Source organism: Bos mutus, chromosome 19, assembly GCF_027580195.1.
Source record: "Bos mutus isolate GX-2022 chromosome 19, NWIPB_WYAK_1.1, whole genome shotgun sequence".
NCBI classification, from domain to species: domain Eukaryota; kingdom Metazoa; phylum Chordata; class Mammalia; order Artiodactyla; family Bovidae; genus Bos; species Bos mutus.
Genome location: NC_091635.1, coordinates 52,959,389 through 52,974,097, shown reverse-complemented (window position 1 = coordinate 52,974,097; position 14,709 = coordinate 52,959,389). Strand labels below are relative to the sequence as shown.

The following is a 14,709-nucleotide window of genomic DNA, read 5'->3' as shown; positions in this document are numbered from 1 at the left end:
GTGGGGTGAAGTCCCTCATGGCCTCATATGGCCACGGTCACCAGGGAGGGATGGAGGGAATGCAGGTGGGGATCTGGCTGGTCTGGGCCACAGTCCCCAGACGTTCCTGACCCTTCCTACAGCCCCCTTATTCCTAGTGTCCAGGCAGCCTCATCCCCTGTCACCCTGTTAGGTAGTTAGAATAGGAAACAGAAGTCCAGAATGGCGGTGGCTAGGAAGGAAAAAGCCCGCAAAAATAAAACAAAGGAAGGTCAGGGACCGGAGAACAGGTAGAACAAACAGCACTCCTGGCTAGCCCAATTTACATACGGCAGGCCCAGGGGAAGAAAAAAAAAAACATATAAAAAGAGGAGCCAAAGGGCCGGGGGTCTCTCTCTCCCTCTCCCACGCGCCAGTGCGCTCCCCCACTCTCTTCTCTTTGAGTCTTTGCAGGGGATGGATTTTCCTGCTATTTTCTTAATAAAATAGAGCTATAACATGGAGCTGTAACACTCATCTGTCCAAGAGCTGTAACACGGTCTGTCTGAGACCTGAGAGCTATAACACGGTGCATCCTAGAGCTATGACACGCCGAGTTCTCTAACATCCGTCGCTTCAAGTTTTTGTTCGGACAAGACAGAACCGAGGAAAATACGCTCGCCTGACAACCCCAAGTGATCTTTTTGATGAGTCTCACTACAAATCTTTTTCTCGTGTGGCTCCATCTTGGACCCTCATTTTGCTCATTTTTCTTACCCAAGAAGAGCTCTCCCACATGACTCCCTAACCCCTGAGGTCCAGCTGTTACCGAGTCACGCTTGCTCTGCTTGCCGCAGGGTAAGCCAGTAAGTCTGGGAGATGAGGTGTTGAGGGAAGGAATATGACTTTGTTCAGACAGCTGGCTGACCAAGAAGATGGCAGACTAATGTCTCAAAACAATCAGCTTGTGGGTGCCTGGATGCCAGGTTCTTTTATGGATCAGAGGTGGTGGGGGGCGGTGAGGAAACAAAGTGAAAAGACCATTTAATTCTTGCAAATATTTCCTAGACTAGCAAACCTCAGGCAGGGGGATGTGTTAGTATCACTGCCTTATAGCCATTTCATGGGTGGTGTGAAATGGAATATCTCCTGTCATGTCAATAAACAAAAATGCCATCAATTCAGTTCAGTTCAGTCACTCAGTCGTGTCTGACTCTTTGCGACCCCATGAATCGCAGCACGCCAGGCCTCCCTGTCCATCACCAACTCCTGGAGTTCACTCAGACTCACATCCATAGAGTCAGTGATGCCATCCAGCCATCTCATCCTCTGTCGTCCCCTTCTCCTCCTGCCCCCAATCCCTCCCACCATCAGAGTCTTTTCCAATGAGTCAACTCTTCGCATGAGGTGGCCAAAGTACTGGAGTTTCAGCTTTAGCATCATCTTCCAAAGAAATCCCAGGGCTGATCTCCTTCAGAATGGACTGGTTGGATCTCCTTGCAGTCCAAGGGACTCTCAAGCGTCTTCTCCAACACCACAGTTCAAAAGCATCAAGTCTTCGGCACTCAGCTTTCTTCACAGTCCAACTCTCACATCCATACATGACCACAGGAAAAACCATAGCCTTGACTAGAACGAACCTTTGTTGGCAAAGTAATGTCTCTGCTTTTGAATATGCTATCTAGGTTGGTCATAACTTTCCTTCCAAGGAGTAAGCATCTTTTAATTTCATGGCTGCAGTCACCATCTGCAGTGATTTTGGAGCCCCCCAAAATAAAGTCTGACACTGTTTCCACTGTTTCCCCATCTATTTCCCATGAAGTGATGGGACCGGATGCCATGATCTTTATTTTCTGAATGTTGAGCTTTAAGCCAACTTTTTCACTCTCCACTTTCACTTTCATCAAGAGGCTTTTGAGTTCCTCTTCACTTTCTGCCGTAAGGGTGGTGTCATCTGCATATCTGAGGTTATTAATATTTCTCCCGACAATCTTGATTCCAGTTTGTGTTTCTTCCAGTCCAGCATTTCTCATGATGTACTCTGCATATAAGTTAAATAAACAGGGTGACAGTATACAGCCTTGACGAACTCCTTTTCCTATTTGGAACCAGTCTGTTGTTCCATGTCCAGTTCTAACTGTTGCTTCTTGACCTGCATACAAATTTCTCAAGAGCTATCTGCAATTCTAGCCCCCCAAAAGTGAATTTCTGAGCTGGTAAGCAGCAGATAAGCGGAGCCATTTCCCACACAGAGAACTCACAAAGAATGTCACAGTCCTTCACAGGTGGGCAGGGTCAGGCTATCTGGCTGTGAGCCAAACAAAGGCACCCTAGCCCAAGGGTCAGGCGAAGGGGGGCAGGGGCAGGGCTCCCTGAGGCAGGCCATTATGTATGTCTCTAATAAGAAAAGTGGCAAAATAAAAGTTAAAATCACAGAAAAAGATTTAGTACAGAGTCAAAATTAACCCACCTGGGTTATATAGCCAGGCCCTGAGCCTGTGAGGAACCTGGTCCATTCCCAGCAATGGGTTCTGGACTCCGCATATAGAGGGAGGAGCTCATACGTGCCTCACAGGGAGCCAAGCTTCCCAAACAGTCCACCCAGGGGAGTGTCCCACCCTGGCCGCCAAGCTCAGTGGACCACCCATTCTCATATCTCTCGGGCAGCACAGCTCCTGGCCTCTCGGCCTTGCACCAGAGATAGTCACGGGGCCCACCTAGTGCCCACCCAGTGCCCACCCAAAGGCTCCAAGTCACCACCCTGTGGCCCCCAACCCCCTGCGCCACTTCACCTAACTGGCCTAAATGGGGTCAAGACCCTGGGAGCTTCAAATGGTCACCTGGAGAAGGTGGAAATCCTATCTGGTGGGGAAAGGGACATGTCCTCCTTTCCAGGGTGGAAGAGGGTGTGTGAATTCATGGAGTTGAGCCAGGACAGGACAGGACACGGTTTACTTACGTTCCAAACACTGTTTACAAACATTCCAAACACTGACAGGCCCAGGGCACTGGGTCCACAGCTGCAAACAGGGTAGGGGCTGGGATCGCTATGGCCAGTCCAAGAGGGGACAGCATGCCTTCAGCACAACCAATCGTGTGGGGCAATGCCATGGTGATAGAGAGCTTCCCTTCCATCCCTCCTCTGTCCGTTTGTCCTGACTGCTCAGCTGGGGCTCTGCTCAGTGGTGTGCTTCCTCCCTCCAGCCCCCCTTCCTCCTCTGCTGGGCAGCATCAAGCAGCACCTTCTCAGTGGCTCGGCCAGCCCCACGGACCTCCTGTCCTTCTTCAAACAACCGGTAGCAGCCACCAGGACAGTCGTTCATGTGGCCTTGGGGCTGCTGGAAGAAAAGTTACAACTCCAGGCATTCAGATCCTTCACTGTCACGGGTACTGTGGAGTGGAAGAAAGCCAGATGGCGGGGAAAGGTGTGGGGTGCAGGATGCACTCCTTGGGGTGTCGGGAGGGGAGAGAGGAAAGGGATGGGAGGTATGGAACAGACCTGCTCAAGAAGAAGCTGGAACCCTGCCCACCACCCCACCCCGAGATGTGCTAATGAACCCCAGCTGCGGCTGCTGTCCCAGGCCAGTGACTGCGCTCCCCAGAAAGAAGCTGAGAAGTGTGGCAACCAATATCGCACCATCACTGGGAGATGCAACAACGAGTGGGTGCTGGAGTGGCACTTGACCTGGGAGGGGGTCAGATCCGCCCGCCGCTCCTTCCCAACCCTACTGACCCCAACCCAGCCCCTGCTGCAGGAGGAGACCCTGGCTGGGGGTCTCCAACCAGCCCCTGGCGTGCTGGCTGCCAGCTGAGAACGAGAACAGGCTGTCTCTCCCCTTCGGCTGGACCCCGGCAAGATGGGCAACAGCTTGCTCCTCCCCATTGTGAGTCAGGACTGAGGGGCTGGAGGATACTTCATCTCTTCTAAACATGGAGAACAGAAGCACAGACAGAGTCGGCCAGACAGGGCTTGAACCAGGCTCTCCCACGGGCTGGCGGATAACTCTGGGCAAGGACTCCAGCTGAGTCAGTTTCCTCAGCTGTAAAACCCACTCCAGATTTCTGTTATGACTATTAAAGCCCTTGATACAAACATCATTATAGGATGTGATATATTAGCACTTGTGTTTCCCTGGTGGCCTAGACAGTAAAGAATCTACCTGCAATGCAGGAGACCCGAGTTTGATCTCTGGCTCGGGAAGATATTAGTAGTAGCCATTATAGTACTGTTTTTTCTGAAAGAATTCATGTCAAAGTACCTTCAAGAGCAATACAGCTTAATGTAGCTCTATGTATTGACCTATTTCTCATTTAACAATTTATCAATTTTCTATTCATATGTCAATATCACAATCTATCATCTATCCATCATCATCTGTTTATCAATTTTTCTTCCATTGATCATTCCATCTATCCAGTTCTCTATCATCCATCACCTGGCAACCAATCCTTACATCTCTCAATCAGTTCTATTATCTAATTATCCACTAGTCTGTATAAATCAATCTATCATTTATCTCTCTAGAGGAGCTGGTGGGGTCTGAGTCAGCCAATCTGGTCTGTTCCCCTTTCTTTCCTCCTGGAATCCTCAGAAGCCAGGCTGGAGAGCATCTCTGTAGGAATGACAGCCACATAGGAAGTGGGACAAAGCAGGAAAGGGGAGGGGAGGGTGGGAGAGGAGGAGAGACTGTGTTAACTCCAGCAGGGGGCAACCTGTTGCCCCCTGAGTCCTGGCTTGGCTCTGACATGTGTGGGGTCGCAGCCCCACACTGATTGCTCTCCCACCAGGTCCAGGCTGTCTCCAACCATATCATGCACTTCTGCAGCGAGAGGCTGACCTCCGACCACAGCCGGTCCCTTAAGTTCATGCAGTGTGGCCAGTTCATTGACTGTGACTTGGACTTCGCCCCTGAGTCCCCAGCCAGAGTAGCCTTCACTGAGGGTGTCGACTGTGAGAGCACCTGTGTCCACCTGCCCGCCTGCTTCCTCACCAAGGTACTGTGGTCTCCCAGGCTCCATCCCTGGCCAAGAGCTGGGGCTGGGCATCTGGAAGCCTAGAGCACCTGCCTTAGGGAGCTGCCTGAGATGCTGGAGTCTCAGACAATAACAAGATGCACAGTCTGACACATACACCTAGTTCTGTATGTGTTTGAGGGGTGAGGGTAGGGCAACCTGCCCGGAGGTTCAGTGCAGGTTTCACGAAAGGGGAAGCAATTGAGACTGGCGTTGAGCTGTGGGTGGCATTCCAACAGGGGAAGCCTCCGGGCTGCTACTTTTGGAAGCCTTTAAAGTCTCTTAGCAGTTGTCCTTCCCTCCCTCTGGGATGGGCCAAGGCCCCTGCAGTTCCAGCAAATTCCTGGGTCCAGTTGGGAGGACAGGGCTCTGCTTCATGCTGAGAGCAAGGATGCTGTGGGACACTAGGGAAGAAACGATGGACTCCAGGGAGCAAAGCCTCTGCTGGGCACTGAGCCACCACCACACACACACACGCACATGTTCACTCACCCTTACTGTTCTCGAAATGTGTCATGTGAGGGCCCCTGGCTGGCTCCTTCCTCTGGCTTCTCTGGGGGACCATCCCCTATCTTCCTAGTATACCGTTACTGGCTTCACTGCTGGCTCAGATGGTAAATAATCTGCCTGCATTGCAGGAGACCTGGGCTCAATCCCTGGATTGGGACTATCCCCTGGAAAAAGGCATGGCAACCCACTCCAGCATTCTTGCCTGGAGAATCCCATGGACAGAGGAGCCTGGTAAGCTACAGTCTATGGGATCGCAGAGTCAGACTTGACTGAGCGACTAGCACTTCTGACTTTTAAATCTAACACAGCAAACACCACCTTAATTTAGAGTTACATTACTTTATGTGCAGGTCTGTGTTCAGTGAACTGCCAGCTTCCTGCAGCCAGTCTGGAGTTTTCTTGACCTTCACGACCTCCAAGGCACGCAGCACAGAAAGGGGCTGATGTCTGCTGAGCGGAGTAGAGTGAAAGCAGCACGAGCCTTCATGTCAGAGAACTAGTTTCCACTCCCTCCTCTCCCACGGAGTTGTCCTTCCTCTCTCTGAGCCTCAGTTTCCCTGTCTGTAACATCAGGATCTAAGGCCTCATCCATGTCTAACCTTTCATGACTCTGCAGCACCAACTGCTAAGGATGCTCAGATAACCTGATGAGCAGCCTGAGTCTGGATGAGTCAAGGAGGATTTCCTGGAATAAGAGAGTTTTTGCTTTTGTTTTTAATTGGAGTATAGCTGCTTTGCATGTTGTGTTAGTTTCTGCCGTAAAACAACCTGAATCATCTATATGTACACATATGCCCTTTCCCTCCTGAGCCTTCATCCCACTCCTGTAGGTGTCATGGAGGCTGGAGCTGAGCTCCTGTGCTATATATAGAGCAGCTAAGAAGGGAGTTTTGAGCAAGGCTCTGAAGCACGTGGGGGATGACCTGGAGGGGTGAGCTTGCTCATGAAGGGCCCCCGTGTAAGTGACTCCTCTTCCACCTCAGACCCCGCCCAATGACCCAGGCATCACCAGTCAGCAAGACTGCATCTCCTTCTTCCGCTTGGCACAAAAGCAAAAACAAAGTCCGCGACCAGATCAATGGACTCACCTCCTTCGTGGATGCCAGCATGTTGTATGGCAAGGAGGTTGCCCTCGTCATGTAGCTCCGCAACCAGACCAACTTCCTGGGGCTTCTCACACTCAGCACCCACTTCCAGGACAATGGCTGGGCCCTGCTGCCCGTTGACAACCTGCACAATGACCCTGCCTCTTCACTGAACCACTCGGCATGCATCCCTTGCTTCCTGGCACGTCAGACTCGGGGGTGGACAGTCTTGTCTCCCTAGGAAAGAGCCAGTCCCAGGTTCCAGGAGGGGAAGCCCAGAGGGTACTCCGTAGGGGATACATGACTTCATACCTCAATATTAGGTACACAGATCTGTGCGTGGTTCCCAGAATCAGTATGTCGGAAGGAGTTCTTTTGCAAAACAAGTGTGTGTCCAGAGATCGTTGCTTGACTCTCTGTACCATAAGGGCCTCATCCCCTACACAGTCCATCTGGAATGGTGCTGATTGTTTCAAAAGCCCACCTCATATTGATCCAGCATCCATCTCTTGCTCTTCACTGAGCTTCTAGACCCCCAGAGAAGAAGCTCTCTCTCTTTCACACAGTAATAGCCTCTTTAATTACCTGAAAGCAGCTTTCACTTCCACCTAATAATTTTTCTACTGTAGGTTAAATTTCCTTAGAAGCCAGTTTCCTCCCTGCACTAGCTAGACACTGGCATTTGGTACCTTCTTCCAGATGCATAATCTGAAATTTCCTGGGGGTCTTTCCCCCATCCTCCGCTCTCTATCGTCATGATGGCCATCACTTCTGCTTATTTAAGATATTTGAATGTGCCATCTCTCATCCTTATAGCAGCCCTGAAAAGGCAGCATTAGCATCACCCTCGTTTTGCAGACGAGAAGCTCAGCAAAGATAACTAATGCACCCCAGAGCAGAGTGTCTGATGGCAGAGTCCACATGGGGCTGGAGTCAGTGCAGTGGCCAGGTCTGGGCTCTTTCCACTCTGCACTACCACCTCCTTCATAGGGAGTTGGCTCCAGCCCCCTTTCTAAGGACTGTATGTTTCTTTGTTCCTGTTAAGAGCAGCAGGCTCCTTGCTCTGCTTAAGAGTAGATTGATTAAGACCACACACAAGGGCTTAGCTCAAAAACAGCAAATGACCGTGTGTAAGGCCACCTTCAGTACAGCACTTTCCTTCCTGGCCTCGAGAAGGTCTGGCTACAGAAACAGGCTCTGCCCAACTCTCCTTCTTTCTCCTTCCCTGGGGCTCCCTGGGAAGAACAGTATGATACCAAGCCCAAAGCTAAGAACAAGTCCAGCCCCCAGGAGAGACCCTGCAGAGGGATGCAACTCACCAGACAGGTTGACTCAATCTCAAAGGCAAGGCTTGTAGAATCACCCAGGATCCCCACCAGCCGTGGCTCTGATCATCCTGCCAAGCAGAATCACCAGGCAAAGGTTTTCCTGCCCCAAACTGGCAGCTGCCCCATGCTTGCCCATGGTACACAAACCCCTTCTAGAAACATAGGGAGCTGAGACTTAGGCACTGCTGTCCTCCCCCTCCGGGCTGTTGTGTGGGTCAGTGGAGCCTTGCAGCACAACTGAGGAGATGGAGGTCCGGTGGGGGCCAGGAATTTGGCTCAGGTCACTAAGTCTCACTGCCTCTTTCTAGTCCCCAGACTTAGTGTCTGGGGACTAGAAAGACATTTCTCTGGGAAGGACTGTGGTGACTCTGAACTTGGGGTTTTCAAGGTGATACCCAGTCAACTGAAACCCCAAATCTGGCAGTCATGCACACTCGGCTGGTGACTGAGCTGAGATGCCTGAATCCCTGGTGGACCGGAGACAAGCTGTACAAGGAGGCTCGGAAGATCGTGGGGGCCATGGTCCAGGTAGGAGGCCCTGGGCCCCAGCATCCCTTAGGAGCCATGAGAAGGCACAAACCAGATAGATGTGCCTCAAGTCAACTAGGTCTGGGTGATTGGGGGTGTTCCTGAGCTACGACCTGTACCCTCAACTCTGCCACTAACTTGCTCTGTGACCCTGTTCATGTCACCCAACCCCTCTGGGCGTCAGTATCGCTCATCAGACAAAATGGGAAATTAACACTGTCACAATTAACATAATGTCAAGAAAGAATCAGTGTGTCTGAGCAGCCCTTCAGAAAAGCAAAAAATCTGTCCAAAGACAATGGAGTAGGTGGGCAGCCACTAAAGTAACGTTCCTCCTCCATCTTTTCTTTCAGATCTTCACCTACCAGGACTTTCTGCCCCTGTTTCTGGGAGAGAACAGGTCCAGGAAAGCCCTGGGGCCCTCCCAGGCGTACCATGCCAGTGTCTTCACCCTGGCCTTCCACTGCAGCCACACCACACTCCAGCCCTTCATGTTCCACCTGGACAGCCAGTACCAGGCCTCAGCACCCAACTCCCGAGTCCCACTCAGCTCTGCCTTCTTTGCCAGCTGGCAGATCGTGTATGATGGTGACCAGGTACCCCAGGGGCAGGTGGGAGTAGGGGTGGAGCCCAGCTTAGTGCCAGGAGGCCAGGCCTCTGCTGATCGTCCCCCCCAGGACTGTGAAAATAAAGCAGGTGTCACCAAGACCTTCAGTCACGAGTCTGCCACCCCCTCCGGGATTAGAGGATTTCTAAAAGGGGAGGAGATGGGTGGCTGTGGTCCTGAAAGGAGCTTGCCTTCCACTTCTTCTCAAAGAAGTATGAGAGACTTCTTGCCCTGCCAGGTCCAGATTCCTACGTGTCCACCCAGGCCCCTGTTTCCTGATACAAACTTGATAGATGCAAATGACTGGCTTGTCCAGCTCTGAGCTAGCTTGGCATCATGTGATGACTCTGGGGCTTCCAAGAGGCTGGTCCAATCTGTGCTCATATTCCCTGCCACCCAGTGGCATTGACCCCATCCCTGGAGGCCTCATGGCCACCACCCCCGCCAAGCTGAACCCTCAAGATTCTAGGTTAGCGATGAGCTCCAGGACTGGCTGTTTCAGCAAGTGAAAAGGACTGGGCTGGACCTGGCTGCCCAACATGCAGCGGCAGCTGGTACCACAGCCTTCCGGGTGAGGGGGCTGCCGGTCCCTCCTCCCAGGCTGCCCCAGAGCTGGGCTGCTGGTGATGGTGGTGGGAAGCAGGGTGGGTCAGGGAAGATCCCTGGTGCCTCCTTTCTGACTGGGACTGTCTACAGGATGTGCTGAGGCTGATGCAGTAAAGCATCCCCGGGACCTCCTTTTTGTTGTCCTGCCACATCTTCTCCATTCTCACCAGGGTCTCTAGCTTTAGGGACACAACAGGTTGGACACAGGAGCTGAACAAGCACATCAGGATTTTCCAAGTAGGAAAAAAAAAAAAAAAAGACAGTAGCTTTAAAAGGCAGAGAAGAACTGCCCCTGCCCATCACCCTGGCAAGATCCAAGGAGGAAGTCCCAGGGATACAGAAACTGGATCTTGGCTCTGAGTGGGGAAGGGCAAAGAGCCTGAGAAGTAGAGAACCAGTGGAGTAAAAGTAAGCCTGCCTTAGTTGTTTGGTAAGGACACAAAAAGACTTTATCCCAGGAAAGAAGAAAACTTAGGCACTTTGCTAGGATCTTTAATGGACATTAACTCTTCCAATCCTCCCAATGACCTTGAAAGCAGCTGTGACAGCCATTTTTATAGATGAGGAAACAAATTCAGAGACATCTAGTAATTGGCCCAAGCCCACGTAACTAGGAAGTAGTACAATTCAATTAGGTTCAAAATTTCTCCTTTCTTCCTCCTGTTCAGTCCACCATGTTATTGTTGTTGTCCAGTCACCAAGTCTGTCTGACTCATTGCGACTCTATGGACTGCAGCATGTCCGGCTTCTCTGTCCTTCATCATCTCCCAGAGTTTGCTCAAATTCATGGCCATTGAGTCAGTGATGTCATCTAACCATCTCATCCTCTGCTTCCCCTTCTCCTTTTGCCTTCAATCTTTCCCAACTTCAGGGTCTTTTCCAATGAGTCAGCTCTTCACATCAGGTGGCCAAAGTATTGGAGTTTCAGCTTCAACATCAGTCCTTCCACTGAATATTCAGGGTTGAATCCCTGTAGAAGTGACTAGCTGGATCTCCTTGCAGTCCAAGGGACTCTCAAAAGTCTTCTCCAGCACCACAATTTCAAAGCATCATTTCTTCAGTGCTCAGCCTTCCTTATGGTTCAACTCTTGCATCCATACATGACTACTGGAAAAACCATAGCCTCGACTATAATGGACCTTTGTTGGGAAAGTGATGTCTCTGCTTTTTAATATGCTGTCTAGGTTTGTCATAGCTTTCCTTCTGAGAAGAAAGCATCTTTTAATTTAATGGCTGCAGTCACCATCTGCAGTGATTTTGGAGCCCAAGAAAATAAAGTCTGTCACTGTTTCCACTTTTCCCCCTTCTATTTGCTATGAAGTGATGGGACCAGATGCCATGATCTTAGTTTTTTGAATGTTGGGTTTAAGCCAGCTTTTCTCTCTCCTCTTTCACCCTCATCAAGAGACTTTTTAGTTCCTCTTTACTTTCTGCCATAGGAGTGGTATCATCTGCACATATGAGGTTCTTGATGTTTCTCCCGGCAATCTTGATTCCAGCTGGTGATTCATCCAGACTGGCAGTTTGCAGGATATACTCTGCATATAAGTTAAATAAGCAAGTGACAATACACAGCCTTGTCATACTCCTTTCCCATTTTTGAACCATGTCCAGTTCTTACTGTTGATTTTGACCTGCATAGAGATTTCTCAGGAGACAGGTAAGGTGGTCTGGTAGTCCCATCTCTTTAAGAATTTTCCACAATTTGTTGTTATCTGCACAAAGGCTTTAACATAGTCAGTGAAGCAAAATTAGATGTTTTTCTAGAAACCCCTTGCTTTCTTTGTGATCCAACTAATGATGACAATTGGTCTCTGAATCCTCTGCCTTTTCTGAATGGAACTTGTTTATCTGGATGTTCTAAGTTTACATACTGCTGAAGCCGAGGGATTTTGAGCATAACCTTACTAGCATGTGAAATGAGTGCAATTGTATGGTAGTTTGAACATTCTTTGGCATTGCCCTTCTTGGGATTCTTTCCTATACTGTGGCCACTGCTGAGTTTTCCAAATTTGCTGTCTTATTAAGTGTAACACTTTAACAGCATCATCTTTTAGGATTTTAAATAGCTCAACTGGAATTTCATCACCTACACTAGCTTTATTCATAGTAACGCTTCCTAAGGCCCACTGAACCTCACACTCCAGGATGTCTGGAGTGACCACAGCATCATGATTATCTGATCATTAAGAACTTTTTTTGTATAGTTCCTCTGTGTATTCTTGCCGCCTCTTCTTAATCTCTCCTGCTTCTGTTAGGTCCTTACCATTTCTGTCCTTTATTGTGCCCATCCTTGAATGAAATGTTCCCTTGGTATCTCCAGTTTTCTTGAAGAGATCTCTAGTCTTTCTCATTCTATTATTTTCCTCTATTTCTTTGCATTGCTCATTTAAGAAGGCCTCCTTATCTCTCCTTGCTATTCTTTGGAACTGCATTCAGTTGGGTATATCTTTCCCTTTCTCCCTTGCCTTTCACTTCTCTTTTTTTCTCAGCTATTTGTAAAGCCTCCTCAGACAACTAACTTTTGCCTTCTTGAATTTTTCTGTGAGATGGTTTTGGTCATGTCTTCTGTACAGTGTTACAAACCTCCATCCGTAGTTCTTCAGGCATTCTGTCTACCAGATCTTATGCCTTGATCTGTTTATTATTTCCACTACACAATCATAAGGGATTTTATTTAGGTCATATCTGAATGGCCTAGTGGTTTTCCCTACTTTCTTCAATTTAAGCCTGAATTTTGCAAGAAGGAGTTCATGATCTGGGCCACAGTCTGCTCTAGATCTTGTTTTTGCTGACTGCATCGAGTTTCTCTGACTGCAAAGAATATAATCAGTCTGATTTTGGTGTTGACCATCAGTGATATCCGTGTGTAGAGTTGTCTCTCTTGTTGTTGGAGAAGGGTGTTTGTTATGCCCAGTGTGTTCTGTTGACTTAATGTTAGGGGAAGGCTTTGGCCAGAGCCTTGCTTCTCTCTCCCTCTCCCCATCTCCTAATTTCCTGCCTAAATGCAACCTGAAGCCCCATCTGCCTCTGCTAATCTTTGGCAGTATACAGTAAAGGGTGGGCAATTCCTAGTGCACCTAACACAGGACCAGGCAGGCACATAGCAGACTCTCAAGAACCTTTCTTTCCTTCCCTCCACTTTGGTGCTCTGACAGAGTGGTGGCGCCTCCTGCTGGAGATCTGAGATTGCTAGCTGCCCAAGTTAACCGCACAGTGAGTTCCTGTTCCCTTTAAGCTGTTTCATCCTAGCTCTTGCAGTCTCCACTAATCCCTTCCCAAGTCCAATACCAAATTTGGAGTTGGAAGGCCTGGTTTGAGCTCCATGGAATGGTGGGGGTGACCTTGGAAAAGTCACAGTTGCTCAAGCTCAGCAAATACCCATTGATAACATGAGGATTATAAAGCACTTCAGAAGTGTGAGGATCCTGAGGATATTCACAGAGCAGTGCCTATTAATGGGAAACATCATATGGTTTTCCTTTGTTCAGCTTGGGGATGGTGTTTCGGAGTTGTAATTCAGTGGACAGCGCTGGGCTGGAGTCTCTTTGGGTCATGGCAAAGCTATCTCCTATCTTGATGGTCCCATCATATCATGTGATTTGGTCCTGGTGTGGGATCCTGATGGCTGAGAAATCAATATGGCTAATCTTTGTTAGTTTCTCAGTGGGTAAAAATTATTTTTTAATTAAAATTTTAATTTAATTAAAATTTAAATTTTAAAGTTTTAATTTTAATTAAATTTTAAATTATATTGATATAATTAATATATCATAAATTTACCCTATAAAGTATATAAATAAGTGATATACAAGTTTATACTTGTATATCATATGTAATATCAGAACATTTTCATCACTCACAAAAGAAACAGTAATAATAGTCACTCCCCATTCCCACCCCAATCCCTGACAATTAGGAACCTAGCTTTACATGTTTGCCTATTCTGGACCTTTCATATAAATGGAATTATGCAGCAGGTGGTCATCTTCTAAGCAGCTAGATTTTACCCATGCTCTTCATTCCTTGGTTTGTTCATTGACTTATTCAGTCATTCTACAAATCTGGGAGTCTTTATGTTCTGGGTACTGTCTCATTTATGCCTAGTTAATGCCCTGATCATATGGTGGTGGTGAGTTTGTTGGTTTACAACAGCTTCCTACATTAGGACATACTCCTCAGTGTACACACGAAACACAGCTGTCTGCTCAAATTGAAAACCAGAGAGCAGTGGTTCGGTCTTTGGAAAGTTCAAGGCCTCTTCTGCCAGCAGGGATTTTGTTCTGCCCAATACTGCCTGACCACACAGCTCCCCTGGGACAAATCAGGACAAATCGTGGTGAGCAGACGCCAACGGGAATCCGCAGGGGGAAGACGAAACTGCTCCTGCCCTTTGCCCTACAGAGTACAATGCTTGGAGGTGCTTCTGCAGGCTCTTTCAGCCTCAGAATCTGGCACAGCTTAGCCGGGTTCTGAAAAACGAGGGTCTGGCAAGGAAGTTCCTGGATCTGCACGGGACACCGGACAACTGCCATCTGAATCAGGGCCATCACAGAGCCTCTTTTGCCAGGGGCCCGAGTTGGGGCAGAATCGAGGTGTTTTCACCGAGAGACAGTGTGTGGCCCTGAGCCACTACTCCTTGTCTCGAACTGTGTGTGACAACCCTGGTATCACCACCGATCCAAGGGGCATCTTCAGGGCCAGCTCTGCCCCCAGGGCTTTGTGCCCTGCTCCTACATCCCCGGCCTGAATGTATCTGCCTGGAGAGGCAGATGAGGCCTCCCCAGGTAAGGGGGTCTCCTCCAACAGCCGGGCTGGCTCAGAACTTCACATCCGTCCCTGGACTCGGCTGTCCTTTCAGGCCTCTAAGCAGGAAACACAGAACTCGTCTCGAGGGACAGGACATGCTTTCCCAGTGGCTCCCCAGTATGCTAGCCTCTGGGTCGACAGCTACTCCCAGGGCCCAGGGCTTTGGGGGGCAATTAGGAAGCATCCACCTAGCCTCGGCCAAGTCGTCAACACCCTAAAAGAGCTCTGCTTCTGGACATCCAGCAAGTCCCTCACTTGTTTGCTT

At 49.2% G+C, this 14,709-nt stretch overlaps 1 protein-coding gene across 1 annotated transcript; it reads left to right on the top strand.

Annotated features, from left to right (window-relative positions):
- Positions 1-201: 201 nt before the first annotated feature.
- On the top strand, positions 202-14,411 carry LOC102267880 (eosinophil peroxidase). Its single transcript, XM_070357344.1, is given in 17 exon segments — positions 202-250; positions 3,163-3,355; positions 3,503-3,619; positions 3,714-3,802; positions 3,805-3,842; positions 4,747-4,953; positions 6,465-6,526; positions 6,528-6,772; positions 8,283-8,422; positions 8,776-9,007; positions 9,426-9,500; positions 9,503-9,615; positions 12,535-12,537; positions 14,042-14,172; positions 14,174-14,218; positions 14,220-14,335; positions 14,338-14,411. Coding segments are annotated over 17 exon segments (1,929 nt in total).
- Positions 14,412-14,709: the final 298 nt, after the last annotated feature.